At 44.9% G+C, this 17,320-nt stretch overlaps 1 protein-coding gene across 8 annotated transcripts in view; it reads left to right on the forward strand.

Moving 5' to 3' along the window:
• Positions 1 to 17,320, forward strand: part of LOC146201321 (uncharacterized) — a 464,239-nt gene that overhangs the window by 377,296 nt on the left and 69,623 nt on the right. For 6 of the 8 annotated variants that reach the window (XR_014705310.1, XR_014705311.1, XM_084595762.1 and 3 more), the window contains 3 exons: positions 1,346 to 1,503; positions 13,271 to 13,387; positions 17,219 to 17,272. Coding sequence is in view for 6 of the 8 variants with exons in the window: in XM_084595762.1 (XP_084451888.1) it covers positions 1,346 to 1,503; positions 13,271 to 13,387; positions 17,219 to 17,272 (329 nt within the window). In the remaining 2 variants the exon portion in view is untranslated. The remainder of the gene's footprint in view (positions 1 to 1,345; positions 1,504 to 13,270; positions 13,388 to 17,218; positions 17,273 to 17,320) is intronic. The other 2 variants (XM_084595764.1, XM_084595767.1) reach the window with 2 other exon arrangements.

Consider the following 17,320-nt stretch of genomic DNA (forward strand, 5'->3'; position numbering starts at 1 on the left):
CAAGCCTGGTTCGATTTATCACGCCGCGCTTGGAGCGGGCATCATGATCGCAGCAGCTAACAGTGTGCTTTCGTTGATTCATACATGCAAGGATAAACGACTCCCGCAAAAACAAAAAGAAAAATCCCTGCCACTTCTCAACGTCCACAGCCACCATATCTTACGCTACGCTGCGCTTACAGCACACCATGACTCTCGCAGAAAAAAAAAGAGAGATCCACGTCAGCCGCCGCGTGCAGGGGGTTCGCAACACACGCTAAAGCGTCCGACGTCTGTCTGAAAACGGGCTGAGCTGGCTTGGCGCATGCGTAGCGCGTGCTGAAGGAAAGAGATAGCTCGGCAAAAGAATGGGCACACCCACGCACATGGCTTGCAAACGTCATGTGCTGATAACTGCAGATGCGCGCGCCATTGGGGAATGGGCGCGGCGCTGCCCAGAGCAGCCGTCGCTGAACTGTCCCCTCATTCCTTCCGCGCGTGGCTTGAAAACGTCACGTGGCAAATGGCCAAGGGTGATGCGATCGTCTTTGGGGAAGGCCCACTTTCCAGTGCGTGGTGCGGAGTTCGATATATCGAACGACCGGTGAAATTAAGTTCGATATATGACGCGGCTTTCCTATAATTTTGCATGGGATTTTCAAGGGGATATTCCGCGAGTTTGATATAACCAAAATTCGATATATCCGGGTTCGATATAGCCGGGTTCGACTGTATCGCTCAAGAGGAAAGTATACAACAGTTGCATGTTAACTGTACTTACCTAAGGGCTGAAACGTGAAGCTAACAGAGAGGGTTCTACTTAAGTTGAGGACAACGCAGAGGGCTATGGATAGAAAAATGGTAGGGGTAACATTAAGAGATAGGAAACATGCAGAGTGGGTCAGAGAAATAACTGATGTAAGTGACATTCTAGTAGAAATCAAGGAGAAGAAATGGGCATGGGTAGGACCTGTAGTGCGAAGAGGATAGCTAATGGTCGTTTAGGGTAACAAACTGGATTCCACGGGAAGGAAAGCGTAGCAGGGGACGGCAGAAAATTAGATGGGTGCATGAGCTTAAGGAGCTGGTAGGGGTCAAGGGGGTGTAGCTAGCACAGGACTGGGTTAATTGGAGGAATATGGGAGAGGCCTTCACCCTGCAGTGGGTATATTGAGGCGGATCATGATGATGATGATTGGAGGAAAAAAACAGCACACTCTTGAGACATGGACAAAGAAAGAAACTACAACACAGCACTGTGTTGTCATTACTTTCTTTGTTCGTGTCTCAAGTGTGCGCTGTATTTTTTCCCACTGAGATGAACTTAGCTTGGCTGTGATGGAAGAAGACTGTTCTCTGTGTGCAGAGAATGAGGAGCTGCGTGCCCAGGCATTGGAGCAGCTGGAAGAAGCGTCGCGCCTGCGGCTGGAACTGCAGACGGTACGGTGGGAGCACTCCTCCTTACAGGAGCAGCTGCAGGAGACCCAGCGCCGCCTGGAGCTCCTGCTGCACCCCAAGCCACAGGTGCGTCGGAAGCAGTACTGCGCCATACTGCGCATAGGGAACATTGCCTTTACGCGATAGTGTGCACAGGTTGTTCAGTCGGAAAGGTGTTGCCATCATCGTGGGCTGGAATAAGGTGTCGGGAAAAAATGTGTTTGTGATTTCATATAAAAGTTATGACCATCCTTTGTACAGCACTCAGGATTTTATCTTCAGCTATAAACAGGTTGGAGGGTAGTTTCCAATAGGGACATTGTAATTGTAGGTGTTCACCAAAAAGGCAGGCATCTTCATTCTTTCCCAAAATAACACTGCCAAATTTTGTGCCAGTCTAAAAAATTTGTGGAATGAAAAGGTGGGGCTAAAGGCGCTATCACATCTACTGATAAGGTGAAGTTTGAGCATCCTCCTCCTTCTTTTCTTTGCAAGGGCGTGCAATTATTCAGCATATTAAATCGAATGTGTAAAATCTATATAATGGACATTTGTGAATTTCCGAGTATTGTGACAGCAGACTAGTAAATCCGACCGTGGTCAAAGCGCAGAATCTAGGCAAATTGTGCGGAAAACCAGTCACATTTGGATGTGCTTTATCATACTTAGTGAAAACAAGGAGGCCAATCACCTGCCTGGAACAGTCGCAATGTGAAAATGCGCAGTTTTTTGTGCATAAGAGCTTCATTGTGGGAGAAGGCTGGTGTAGGCACGTGGTCAGGGAAGATAGTTGGGCTAGTTGGTATGTTTTTGTAAATGACTGCTACAACATTGCAACTAGCGTGGAAAAAGGCAAATAACAGTGACAGTAAGGCACCAACGAGACATCACGCTAGTTTGCTGTACCGTTGCTACCTTATTGTCCCTGTCCTTTGCCTTTTTTTATGCAAGTTGCAATGTTGTAGGCATCTGGTGTCCAGCAAGCGTTTGATGGATTCTTTAGGCTTGCATTTTCAGTTTTTATTTTTTCTATCTACAGCAAAATCTCAGTGATATGAATCCAGTTGATATGAATTTGCGAAATTCCCTGGTCGAAGTGCATTGTGTACAATGTGCAAAATTTCGGATGTTCCAAACACTCTCCCATGTCGCTACAGATTACACGAACGCGTGGACCACAACCTTGAGCACTACGAACTGGCTGCACATCATTGGCTCCGCAATCACCAGCCACGCTGTGTGTACGCATCGCGAGCAGTTTGTGGTGACGCGTGGTTCGCACCTCGCTGACGTCGCGATTTTCTGTCAGCCTCACGCCGTGAAAACTTTTAGCGGCGCATGACCCGCAGACATCGTAACCACCGCAGCTGGCGGCGTCGTATGCGGCAAGCATGCACGGACCGCACATCGCTGCCTCTGCTATCGTGATCCACAAACAGTTCGTAGTGCCGCGCGGCCCGCACGTCGCCATCTTCTGTTGTGCTGTATGCGCCACAAAAAGTATGTGGAGGCTAGCAGACAGCACATCGTCTCCATGCAATTATTTTTCATACTGCAAAAAGTTTGCAGCGGCGTGCTGCCGTGAGTAGTAGTCAGCAGCGCACACGGCAGGCACGCATAGTTTGCACTTCGTAGACTTCTCAACTGCTAGTCACATTGTATGCATCGCGAGCGGTCTGCGGCACCGCTTGGCTGTCATGTCACCATCTTTTGTCGAGTTAACAAGCGTTGAAGTGCAGGCTAGTTTGGAATAGATTTGGAATAACAGCGCGAAGGACGAAGACGAAGATCAGAAGGACACAAACACAGCGCTTACTGACAACTGATTTTATTTCCAGAAGTTGGCAAGTATATATACATGGCTTGAAGCGTGACAGAAAAAAAGAGATGCAATGCGCATGCCGAAATCAAAGCCAATTATCTCTTTTTACGCATTGCCAAGAACACAATCTCTTTGTCCGATAACGCAAGGGAAGGAGTGCTAATGCAACAATCCCCAAGCTTCAAAATTCTTTTGGCTTCAATAATTTCTCTTGTAATGCGGTCTTTATTTTTCCTGTAAGATTTGCCTTTATCGAAAAGGGGTTTGCATTTTGTTTTACGTTCTTTAGTGCATGTGAGGCAGTGAAGAGGCAGGTTATTGTCCTTGGAATTTTCCACGTCCTTTTTATGTTCTCTTAATCTTTCAATAAGGCATCACCCTGTTTGCCCTACATAAACTTTCCCACGACAGAGGAATCTCGTAGACTAGTTCTTCAGTACAGTCAACAAATCTGTTCTTATGTTTAGTTTTGCAAGCACCAGTTGGCTCAGTCACGGGATGACTGACGCGACTAGCATTGACAGCATACTCGTGAGAAGGCTACTCGTACCTGAGAACGTTGTGTGATCTTTTTTAGATTATGCGACAGGGTATGAGTGTACGAGATTACAACTGTCTTTTTCTGCTTGTTTGAGTTATCAGGTTGTTGGTTATTTTTGTTTTTCCGTTCCTGGCTTAGCAAGCCTTCAGCAACGAAAACCAACATATGGATTGGGTAGTTATACGTACTGCAAAAAGTCTGTGGAGGCACGCGGCCCGCACGTCACGATCGCCTGTCGCACTGTGTATGCCGCGAGCAGGGTTGCTATTGGTGGCTACTTTACAAATCTGGCGGTGAAATTTTCACTGGCTCCTTGGCTACTTTATGGCTACATTGAAGTTCTATTTTGGCGCATTTACTAGCCGCATTTTTGAAGCCAAAGCTACGCTAGTTAGAGCTGATCTTAGCCTGGGTTTCAGTTTGGCCTTCAAGCAGCAAGAGGGCAAACTATTGCTATGCAGCTCACATTTCCAGAAAAATGTGACAGATGCTGTGCCTTTCCTCTTCTATAACAAACACAAAATGTCAGCGTGGGCTAGCCGTTGGCCTTCAAGGAGCCACATGACAAAGTGTACCTATTAAGGGGGGACGTGGCACTTAAAGCTATTTTTCTTAATTTTTGACCAACCTAATAAAACTTGGTATTATGATTCAATTTGTTGCATTGATTTCAGATATGTAATTATTTTTCCAATTGGTCAATTAGTTCAAAAGATAAATGAAATTAATTGTTCACAATTTGCAGAAACAATGAAAAAATAACCACACTACAAAAATTCACATGGACACTTTGCTAGGTGCTAGAAAGCATAAGAAATACAATGTTAGGAGCACTTTTTGATATAATAAATCTTAGTGATGTTATAGCAGTTCAAAGTTAACTGTTTCAAATGTGGGTGCCCTACTGTCTGATGTAGAGCAAAACTGAAAAACTTTTGAAAGGTAAATTGCGAAATCTGTTCCTAACATTGTGCGCTTTGCACTTTAGCTACATGCCACAACAAAAATTATGGTTCTACCTCCATTAAAGGCAGAGATACCATTTCCGCAAATGAGCAAGAAGTCAAGAATGGGTGTTTTGAGAAAACATAAAAAAAAAGATTTTGTTTTTATTTATGGGCAGATTTGTGCCAGATTTGCACCATTTGTGCATTTTCTCGTGCTCATTGCAAAACTGCAAACTTTTTACCTAATGCAGGTAGTTTTACATATAGTAATATGGAAAACTGTTTTTTTGTTATGGTTAGTAAACATTCGATGTTGAGAAGATTTCGATCCTTAAATGGTCTCAAATCATCAACGAACAGCAATAATGCGCATGAGCCTTCTAGGATAATTTTGAAGAGAGTTAAAAGCGGAGATATCCCTGCTCTAAAACGGTGACTGTGTCTAAAATTCAATTTTGAGAAATCGGCAAAAATATGTTTTTTGCACATGAATTACCAAGGCTAACAGCAAGTCAATAAAATGAGTTATGGCTGGTTTTTGGTGTGAAATCACCGTTTCCCGCTGAGATAATTGCCCCTGCAACTCAGAAGTAAATTTATTTCGACAAGGTTTGCGATTCCGCATGCCGCACCTTATCAAGTTCGGCAATTATAGGATAGCAGATAGTTGAGCTCTTTCTCTGATATGATGATGAAAAAAAATATATATATATCTGCATGCCAGAGTGATACGCATTGACTGTGCTGTCCCATGTTTCCATTTCATGTTATTTCTGCGGCGCCAGGGTATATATATAGCATTGGCACCCTGAATAAGCTTATGTTGCCAGTTCAGCGCTGTGTCTGTCCCATTCTCTTGTCTAGGCTTCGTGCCGTTGCGCTGCACCACTTGAAGATGTCAGGCCAACTAGCCCTCCAGTTCATGTTGCCCCCTTAATATACTCTGCCTTCCTTTTCCAAAACGTCTGATAGGTAACCTTGGCGGTGCAGTGGTTAAGATTCCCGACTACTGTTCCGGAGTACCTGGGTTCACACCCAGTATCGAATCCAGCAAAACATGCATTTACGTTTAACGTTCCGGCAGAGTTGTACAGTGTTCTGCAACTTTATCGAACCCCCGTGAAAAATTCTCCCACCTCAACCGGAGGCTCATTTGGGCTGAAACTGCGCACAAAGCTTGAGAGTTGTTGTCCCCTTCTTTACGAGGTAAGGTGGATCATGGTGCTTACTTGGTTTGGCCGCACATGATGAGAAACCAGAGTTATCTGCGACGAGACTGAGGAGCAAAAAACGCCAGCGCAGAGTTTCTAGCAAAAGACAGCTATGGCGCCATTTGGCATTGTTGGAGGAAAGCGCTGTGGTTCAAAAGCGCCGAGGCAAGCATGGCACGTTCCTGCAATGTTGCTAGATGGCACTACTGCTGCCCTTCGGGGGAAAATTTACGTTTGCGTGTTTTGCTCTTCAAACAGACAGTTCTGTTTTCTCATCATGCACGGCCAAACCAAGTAAGCACCATGGTCAAACTTACCTCATAAAGAAGGGGACAACAACACGCAAGCATACTGCGCAGTTTCAGCGCAAATGAGCCTCCGGTTGAGGCTGGAGAATTTTTCAAACGGAGGCTCGATAAAGTTGCAGAACACTGTATATGCCCCGCGCATCGTGGAGGTTGCGCCGCCTGGTGACAGCATCACAAAACGTAGGCGGGGCTTCCCGGCGGCCTTTCTCATTGAATTTTTATGCAGTCAGAGGTTTTGATGCACAATAATTGTCATCGTTCGTTTCTTATGCTTCAACTGAAACTTGGGTCATGTCTAGAAAAAACTTGTGTTATGGGGTGCTCTAACAGCTATAAAAGTTCCATGGAAGTGGAACATTGGATTGTCTCCGGGCGGAGAAAAAAAGTTCTACCCACGCATTGTTGCTTTTGTAATTATTTACTACATTGCTTTTATGGTGCTGCTGTATTAATTGCCCCATTATGTGTACCCCCACAAGCAGCACCAGTTCGTTTTAGCTGCTTTTTTTTCTTTAGTTCTATGCGAAAAACAGTTGCACGCTTCTTACCACAACAGAGACCGCGTCATGTGCATGACAATTTTTTTGTTTGTTTCAAAGTGAATGCAGCACGGATTGGATCATGTCTCATGCGTGGCTTTGGATCGTGTCTCAGCTCTTTATGCATGTGCCTGTGTGTTTAACTGCTGGCGAGCTGGGAAGTGTTGTGACTGTACGCACGCTACTTGGTCGAGATTTGGCACAGCTCCCGCAATTTCTCTCCTAGCTGCGGAGCGTCGTTCGCTGCGTGTATTTTCGGAATGGCGTGGTGCAGGTTTTTTATTTTCACAGATATTTCTGTCTCTGGCTGGCATGAGGTCGGCACATTCGTGCATGTTTAACAGTGTTGTGATTGTTTGATTATGACACATAAAATGGGTCATGATTGTAACACATACTGAATGTCCCCTTGCGTTAGCCCCCCTTTGTAATTGGAAGGATATATTTGCCTGGATTCCTTCCTAACACATCTTGTCGATTTCTGTTGACACATATTTGCTTTCTTGTGAGTTTATTAATGATAATATCCTCTGGGAGCCTGCAAAAAACAGAATCTACAGCCAGCAGTTTGTGAATGGCGGAATATCAAATGACCAGAAGAGCCTGTCGTACCTACCTACATTATTTCCGACTGTTCACAGATGCTTGACGCCAAGGACATCTGAGAGGTACCAACGGTAATTCTAATTATTTTTAGTGGCAACATGAATCGCAGCATGAATCGCACCACGTTTCACGCATGAAATTCAATTGTTTAGGAACTCTTTGTACATATCTGTATTTGCACAGACAATGCGCGAGCCGTGAAGCGTTGCTAGAGTGTGCTTGCAACTCATTTTAGATTTTGCACAGCTGGCTCGTCAGTTTTCAGTTCTAGAATATCTTTCGGTTCGTGCACTTGCTGAACGGGTATGCTTCAGCTCTTTTATTTGCGCAAGTAATGCTGTTTCTAACGGGCATGAAGTTTGAACGTTGCCACACGTGTAACAAATTTGCGATGGTGAGGGGCTAACTCTGTCTCCCGACTAGGACTTTTACTTAGCTTCACTTTAACTTTGTGTCTAAATGGGAAGCTTTTGGCTAGAAAGTTATCTGTCAGTTCTGACACTTCATTCACGGGACTCATTTCGTAATTAATAGCTCCTGAAGCTTGCTCGACGCACGTTTGCACTGCTTTAAAATTTTGTAAAAATGAGAGTTCGTGGGAGCCAACAGACATCAGCCTGCAGCCAGAATTTCGTTAATGATGGCGAGTAAAATGACCCGAAGCACCCAGCATACGTGCCCACAATATTTCAACAGCTTTCAGATGGTCTACAGGAGGAACATCTAAGGAGTAACAAGTGCATATTTAGTTTTGGTGGTTTTCCAGCATTTAATTTCAACCTGGGTAATGCAAGTTAGGTAATTGCATAGCACAAAATTTTCATATGAGGCTTTTCACCTGTCACAGATGAGGCAAAAATGCTGTGATGCCAGCCATAAAAAAAAAAAAGGAACGTGCGTTTGAAACGCAAACTTTAGCATGAAAGTTGAGGAGGTCAAACAATCACTGAATGCCTTACAGCTGTTTCATACCAAACGCAACTTGCGATATGTACAAGCTACGTGCACAGGCATCACTAAAAATAGGGGTAAACATGTAGTGTTGGGTGATAGGACATGAAAACGCAAGAAGGTACTTCTGAGCAGCCGGGGTTGCCACACTAGCTTCTTATGTTTACATTCAAAAGCAGTAATAGATAATGCCACAAACGAGATGTGTAATTTCATCTGCTGTGGTGGAGGTCCAGTTAAGCAGAGCTCTCCACTACAGTATCTAAGGGAGCTCGAGAGGGGACTGCATGCGGGGAGGTAGTCGCACCAAAAACTAATGCTACTTATAATAGTCGTGGTTTGACCTACAAACAAAGTGCTCTCGCTATTTCAGCGATATGTTACAGTCGTGTCGAAGTCAATAAAGATTTAAATTATTTCCAATTAGTCCAGCACGTTTTTCTGTACATAAGTGTGCCGCCGAAGGCCTTTTCTGCTCACCTCTCAACAATTGCGTGATTGGGCGTGCAAAGCGCCACCATGTTGCACTACAAACACAGTGATAGCGTGGGTATTGATTTTAAAGCGCAAAAAGAGGGATGGTGCTCATAAGCTTTACGACGTAGCTGGTCTTGGTGACTCTTGTTTGCGGTAAACATTTCGCATGAACGCGGGTCAGATTGTCCCGCTTCGGGTGAAAGTCTGACTGAGACTTTGGGCAGACGTCCACATTGGAGGCAGTGGGTGACTATGGCATTGGTTCTAGGAATAGCAGGGGGGAGTCGCAAGTTGAGTTTGCAGAGCACAACAACTTAAGAATTATAAACACTCTCTTCAGCAAACGGAAGAACCGGAAATGGGCATGGAAAAGTCCTATCGAGGAGACTAACAATTTAGTTTATACTGTGTTCTGACCTTGCAATTATGCAGGATGTAGAGGTAATCGGGAAAGCGCGATGCAGTGATGGTAATGTCTTGAATAAGTCTAAATCTGAAGAGGGAACAAAACAGATTAGTAAGAAAGGAATCTATCAACGAATTAGGAGTGAGGGGGAGGGCAGAAGAGTTGAGGATCTTGCTACAGAATAGGTATTCAGCTATAACCGAGGTTAACGACATTAGCCTAGAAGCAATGAACAGTAATTTCAGAGGTATCATTACTGAGTGCACTGTAGAAGTAGGTGGTAGGGTAGTTAAAGAGGATACCAGTAAGCTGTGTAAGGAGACGAAAGATTTGATTAAGGAGTACCAAAGTATGAAAGCTTCGAATCCAGCAGACCAGACAGAATTGGCAGAGATATCAAAGCTAATCAATAAGTGCAAAGTGGCTGATATTAGGAACTATAACAAGGAGAAAATTAAGCATGCTGTAAAAAACGGGGGAAGCCTTAAAGCGATGAAGAAGAAATTGGGCAGGATAGTTAAGCGGGCGAGTTGGTGATACATCATTAAAAAAACAGCGCAAACAAACGGGGACGACAGGAAGAAACAACAGGAACAGGCGCTGACTCTCAACTAAAATTTAATCGCAGAAAACACAATTATATAAGGTACAGAAAACAATAAAACACCAAAACCAGACCGCACGTGTTACTATGTGATGTCCAGATATGCAACTTCGCAGTCACGCAGGAGCAGGGAAGGTTTGCTGACACACAATCTTTCTTTCTTGGCCATATTATACGCCTCGATGATTTCCCTGGTCAACTGGTAGAAAGAAAGATTGTGTGTCAGCAAACCTTCCCTGCTCCTGCGTGACTGCGAAGTTGCATATCTGGACATCACATAGTAACACGTGCGGTCTGGTTTTGGTGTTTTATTGTTTTCTGTACCTTATATAATTGTGTTTTCTGCGATTAAATTTTAGTTGAGAGTCAGCGCCTGTTCCTGTTGTTTCTTCCTGTCGTCCCCGTTTGTTTGCGCTGTTTTTTTAATGAAGAAATTGGGCGTAGGCAAAAAAATGTATGCGGTAAGGGACAAGGTGGGCAATGTCATCACGAATATGGACAAGATAGTCAAAGTAGCCGATGAGTTCTATACTAATCTCTACAGCAGCCAAAGTAGTCACGATGGTAATGAGATTGGCAGTAGGGAAATGCAGACAGATGTTCCACCATTGACGAAGAACGAAGTTAAGAAAGCATTACAAACTAACAGTCAGATGTTCCACCAGTGAGAAAGGATGAGGTCAAGAAAGCATTAGAAACAATGAAAAGGGGGAAATCAGCTGGAGAGGATCAGGTAACTATAGATGTGTTGAAGGATGGAGGGGATATCATGCTAGAAAAACTGGCCACCCTGTATACGCAATGCCTGGTGTCATTGACAGCACTGCAACCATGGAAGAACGCAAATATTATCTTCATTCATAAGAAGGGGGATGCTAAGGACTTGAAAAATTACAGACCAATCAGCTTACTGTCTGTTACGTATAAGGTATTTACTAAGGTAATCGCTAATAGGATCAGGACAACTTTAGACTGCAACCAAGCAAAAGATCAAGCAGGTTTTCGAAAAAGGTACTCTACTATTGATTCGGGCAGAGCTGGGCGGCGATCTCCACAGGCTTTCGGCTGACGGTCCCGGTGTACAGTTGGCGTCGACGGTCAAATGCAAGGATGGGGATGGCCCGTACCTCCACCAGAATGTTACGTGATGGCATGACAAGCAATCTAACACGACGACACAACAGAAACAGAACGACGTGATGACATGACGATGAAATATGGTCTAATGGCCAGCGGGCCTAGCGCGAGCACTCCGCCTCGCGCCACTGCCCGCTTCGTCGTCTTCGTAGCAATATTGTCACAGAAGCCAGTGTAACTGGGTAGGCAGGTTTACTTACACCTACGCAAAAGCACTGGCAAAAAAAGGCACAGCTGGATAACCGACTGGTGAGCGAGCACCACGAGTGAAGAAGACGAGCGCATGCCTGTCTCCCGAGCTCACCACATGGCGGCGCCAGTGGTAACATTGTGGCTTTGCCCCTCCTGGTGGAAAAGGCATCGTCCCAATGCCAAGTGGCGAGGTCGAGCAGGACCGTAGTCGGCAAGTATGTCGCGCTAACATAAAGCAACCACACGATGCAAAAAGACAAAAAAGACACATGTAGCTTAACCTAGCGGGAGTGGAAGGGCTTCATCCTGGTGACGTGTACAACTTCTGATTGTGCTTGCCATCGGGAGGAGCGAACAGTTACTTGCACTTCATAGGTGACATCGCTGAGTTTACGCAGTACTTCGTACGGGCCAAAGTAGTGGTGCAGAAGCTTCTCACCACTACTTTGGCAGAAGAAGAAACATCGGTACGGAGCGGCGTTGGGACCATCAGCAGATACTGAATGTCTGTGGAAGCGTAGTTTTTCTTGTAGAGGACGCCGTCACGCAAGCAGAGCGACGACAGGCCACTCGTTGAAAGGCGAGGCGGTGATGAGGCAGTTCTCTCTAGATATTCGATGAGGGGCCGCAGAGTGTCGTCTCGCTGCTGTTGAGCGAGATCTGACGTTGTGAGAGCGCCAAGAAAAACAGAGTCATCTGTTTCAATTGAAGAACACGGGATAGGCTTTCGGGATAGACAGTGAGCATCAGTGTTTCTTGCTGGACTTGTGCACAATGGTGACGTCGAACTGCTGTAAGTGGAGACTCCAGCGGGCTAACCGGCCTGAACGGTCTTTAAGGTTCGCTAACCAACAGAGTGAGTGGTGGTCGCTTACCACTCTAAACGGCTGACCATACCATACAAACACGGCCAAAATTTTGTTACCGTTCACACAATTGCTAGGCACTCCTTTTTTCTAGTAGATTAATTCGCTTCGGAACGAGACAGGGTGTGGCTGGTGTAAGCAATCACCCGCTCAACGCCATCTTGCCACTGAACAAGAACTGCACAGAGGCCAACGTTACTGGCATCGGCATGCAATTCTGTGTCGGCCGCCTTGTCGAAGTGGCCAAGTACGGCCGTAGTTTGGAGGCGTTTGTGAATCTTCTCGAAGGCCCTTTGCTGCTCACAATGTGCAACCTGTTTTTGGTGTGTCACGCAAAGCGGTGCCAACAACCCGAGCTTTTAGGTAAAAATCTTGAATGGTTGACCGGGCATGTATAATATACAGGAGGCTATGCTCAAGCATACCAACTAACCCAACTGTCTTCTTTGAAGTCACTTTGGAACGAGTAGACTTTGTTGGTCTATAGTTGGTTCATAATTCAAAACAAGGAAATAGCTGTCAACCAGGTGACTGCGAACCAGTATAGAACAGCTGCATCTTACCTGTACTCACCTATGGGGCTGAAACGTGGAGGCTAACCAAGAGGGTTCTACTTAAGTTGAGGACAACGCAGAGGGCTATAGAACGAAAAATGGTGGGGGTAACATTAAGAGATAGGAAGCGTGCAGAGTGGGTCAGAGAAATAAGTTACCAACATTCTAGTGGGAATCAAAAAGAATGAATGGGCATGGGCAGGACATGTAGTGCGAAGAGAGGATAACCGATGGTCGCTTTGGGTAACAGACTGAATTCCAAAAGAAGGAAAGCCTAGCAGGAGGCGGCAGAAAGTTATGTGGGCGGATGAGGTTAAGAAGTTCACTGGGGTCAAGTGGATGCAGCTAGCACAGAACCGTGTTAATTGGAGAAATATGGGAGAGGCCTTCGCCCTGCGGTGGGTATAGTCAGGTTGATAATGATGATGATGAGGTGACTTCAGGTTTCGTGCTGGCCAAATTTATGTTGTATGCAAAGTGGGACTTTCAAGCAGGTAATTTGTATTTTTCTTATAGCCACTGGTTCTAAATATTGCCTCACTCCTGGAGTCACAGTGTGCATGAGCGACTCTGTCGCATTGCAGGCATCGCTGAATAGTATAGGACAACGTGCATCATGACGGTGATGATGGCACACTGGCTTGTGAATGTGGCACACTTTTACGCCACACAACTGGGAACGTGTGTCTGCAGACCTCTGAGGACCCCCTGCTGGATGCCCAGGTGTCTGAGAAGGAGGCTGAGCTACAGTTGGCAGAGGCCCGGCTGGGACGGCTGCAGCGCTGCCTGGCACTTGGCCAGCATCGCCAGGTGACCTTGTCAGATTTATCGTGGGAAACAGAACACTTCCGAGCATAATATTGGATATCAGCACACTTATTTCAGGCTGAAGGCAAATGTTTTCAACAAAACACAGCATTGTATACCAACAGAGCTGAAAAATTTTGTTTGCTGGCATAATGTGTATGCTATGCCAATGAAGGCGTCAGTTCGCTTTATAGCGGGCTTTATTTTGCATACTAATACTTCTCTCACTGTTTTTTGGCCAGCATTTAGCAAAAAAGAAAGACCATTGTTTTTCTAAATGCCTGTTATCTTATGGAGCATTGCAAATAGGGGTGTACAAATGGCTTCTCTTCAATAATTTCAAAGCAAATATTTTTCATTTGTATTTTTAACTTATTACACAGCGTTTTTTTTTTTTTTTTTCACGAACTGTAAAGTAGTATTGCATAAAAGCTTGCATCACTATTGTAGATTCAAGTGGCTCAACTTTTGAAGCGAAAGTTTCACTTTGCGAGGTAGTTCGTGCGATCAGGTATGCACGGTTTTCACCTTATGGTAGACTTAAAGGTCAAATTTTTGTGTTAAGCCTAGTGGTCACTATGTGACTTTGGGGCATAGTCACATAGGCCACCAAGTGGTCCGTGACCACTGTCAAGGGCAAGGTCACATGAGCTGACGTCAAAGTCACGTGACCTGGTAGTCACCATGTGACTTTGGGGCATAATCAAATATGCCACCAATTGGCCCGTGACCTGGTGGTCGCCGTGTGATGGGAATAGCCACGTAAGCCACCAAGTGGCCCATGATCACTGTCAAGCAGTTACGCTTTGGATGCCATCGCCCGCGCTGATGCCGCCCGCCACATTGCTCGAGAGCGGCTTGGTGCGTCTCAGCGGTCTCAAAAGCGTCGTTATGACCTTCATCACTGTGACGTCCAATATCCTCCTGGTTCCCTCGTACTTCTTTGGCTTCCGGCCCGCCGTGTGGGGATGTGCGAAAAATTCCTGCCTCGTTACGTGGGTCCTTACTGCGTCTTGTGGCAAGTCACCGATGTGACTTATGAGATTGCCCCTCTACAGCCCAAGTATCTTTCCACAACCCCTCATCCAGATCTCGTACATGTTGCCCGTCTGAAACCGTATCATTCAAGTTGTCCTCTGTAGGGCGCCGGTACGGTGCTTCTCGAGCGCGGGGAATACTGTTATGGAGCGCAGTATCAAGACGACAACGACGTGCTGATGTGGGGTAATGAAGAAGACGACGCTCAGGCTAAGCTGGGTTTGTTCTGGTGGTGTGTGCGTCTAACAGTGAACTAGCATTTACCGCTGTGTACTTTTCCTTAACAATATATAATGTGCTCGAGTAATTTGCAGGTTGCTGATGTCAGTGATATCGGGCGGTAATTGCTAATGCGGTCTCTCTTTCCTTTTTATGTAACGGTTTGATTCGGACCGTAACCCAGTCATTTGTTAGTTCACCGTTACGTAATGATTTAGTAAATAAAACATGCAAATACTACTTGGAAATCCATTTGCAATTGGAATGTTGTTGGGGCCCTGAGACGTTTTTTACATTTAGTTTTAAAAACATATTGAAAATACCCTGTTCTGAAATTGTTCAGTTCAGTTCAGTCGTGTCCGGCTCTTCGTGACCCTACGAAATTGTAACTGAAACTGAAATTCTGAAATTGTAAGGTCTTGCATATATGACAACGAGACATCAAAAGAGGGTAGGATGCCATTATCTTCCGTAAAAATAGGTTTAAAATGGTCATTAAAAGCATTGGCTATTTTTTCTGAATCAGTTACCTGTTCGCTATCAATGTCAGAGGTATTGCAATCTAAGCATTTAGGTGAAATAGCCCTCCAGAATTTTTCTGGGGATACCTTAATAAAGTTGGGTAGGAATTCTCCGTAATAGCATTTTTTGTCTGTAGCTACCTCACTCTTAATTTTAGAGAACAAATCAGAAATTATAGATTCATTGGCGGAAGCCTTTTTCTTTTTAAGCCTTTTTAGCCGCCTACGCAATCTTAATGTCTCCCTAGAAATCCACGAGTTCTTATTCTTTGGTTTCTTAGAAGTTCTGGACACAAAACACATACTGTTCACAATTTCAGCCCCAGCGCTCGCAATGCCGGGGCTCACCGAACACCAGTGCTGCATTTTTGGTGAACGAGGCCTTTAACGAAAACAGCACAGGCACTAACTCTAATTTGTTTTATTTTCAGCCACATCAGCAAATATACAGGAAAGAAAAGACATCTGCAATAACAGAAACGACGTCAAACCAACCAGTGATTTACTGAACGCATTCAAGATTCTCGATTGCTGCGGTCAAAAACTTTCCCAACGTGTCGCTAACACCCTCTTGCCCCCTCTTCTAAAATATGAAAAGCTTCTAACAGTTCATGTGGTGTCTTGCCCCTGCCCGGCATCCTTATCTCATTCAGCCATGGCTTACACGCTCTGCAGTTTGTACAATGTACAGTTCATGAGATGGAGGGACGAATCTAGTTCATGGTGGGGCTCCACTTTTATTGAAGCTCACGAATGACGCATGCATCTGCAATGAGATTTCTGCAGCCAACCATCATCTGTGTATGCAAGCCTTGAACGCATGTAGTTGCACTCGATATATGGCATATAGTTAGCTGCATCTGCCTCGACTAGTAAGTACTGTTTTGCTTTCCCTCCAGCCAGAGTGTGATAGATTCTCGTCGCAGCGAAGCGACACGAGTCTAAAGATGCGGTACACTAAAACACATTGCTGACCGTGATAAAACAATAAAACACGCAATCAGCATCTGTGGATTTCTCTCAGCTGTAGTATATAGACAAATATGGTATTCGTAAACAAAAGTAATTAGCACTGAAGCAAGGGCATGCCTACACACCGAGCATCACTGGCTTTGAAACCAACTGGCACATGCGATTTATGTGTGCGGCTTATGCTAAAAAAATATATATTTTTGTTTGTATACTTGCAGAATAGTTCTGCCTCTTTCAGCCCATTACTTGGCTGGGATTACCAGACAGTTTCCTTCTTCTCTCTGGCAACAACGTATAGCATTAATGGGCTATTTGATTCAATTAAATGAAACCGAAAAAGCGCAAGGTATTAGAAAATACTAATTGTCTACACTGATGAGTATCTGGACTGCTAGCACAATTGCGGAGGAGGATAACGCAAAGTTTTTTTTTCATGTGATGAAACTTTTGATGTGCTTTGTGCTCTCTGTAAGCATCTTCACACTAGAGAATGTGGAAGATTACTGAAAACTGAAGTAATTGATTTACTTGGACTAAGAAAATAGGGATCTCTTTTCTCCTGCCATTTTAATTGCTTGATGAAGTGGGCGTTGGCGGCAGATGTCCACTTGTGAGACATACATAGAAGTCCTCAGGAATGATCTCATTTTGGGAAAGCAGCACAACTGTGCACATTTTCCTCGAGCTTCTAGCAGAAATTTGCTTACTCTGCTGAGCTAGAGGTTTAGTTGTACTTTACAGCTTTCATTAAAGTGTGGTCTGCTTGACCTTATTCTGCCTATTTTCCATCCCTCATAGCTGATTTCGTATCACACTTATTCTACTTGGGTCACAGTGGCCTTGTTGTGGTGGGATAATCTTGGAAAAAACTTGTCAACATCCTAGGTACCTTCTAGGACTGATGTTGAAAGAGTTGTTGTTGAAACTCGCAAAAGTACTAGAGTTTTTTTTTACTGGTGCACATTTGTAACTAATTGGGGGACACTTTTGTTTATGCTGCTGATTTAATGACTTTGAGCTGTGTATGTAAGCAGGCTGTGCTGTCTTTGTGAGCTGAGTGTGTCCTTCTCCTCCCATTGTGCAGGCAGCAGCGAGGGAGGAGGACGGGGAGCAAGCCAAAACAGCAGCAATGCAAAAGGTGACCCTCCTCCTTACCATTAGGGGGCTCTGGTCGCGCCCACCTGAT

This window comes from Amblyomma maculatum, chromosome 2, assembly GCF_055883805.1.
Source record: "Amblyomma maculatum isolate TAMU_Amacu chromosome 2, ASM5588380v1, whole genome shotgun sequence".
Classification (NCBI taxonomy): Eukaryota; Metazoa; Arthropoda; class Arachnida; order Ixodida; family Ixodidae; genus Amblyomma; species Amblyomma maculatum.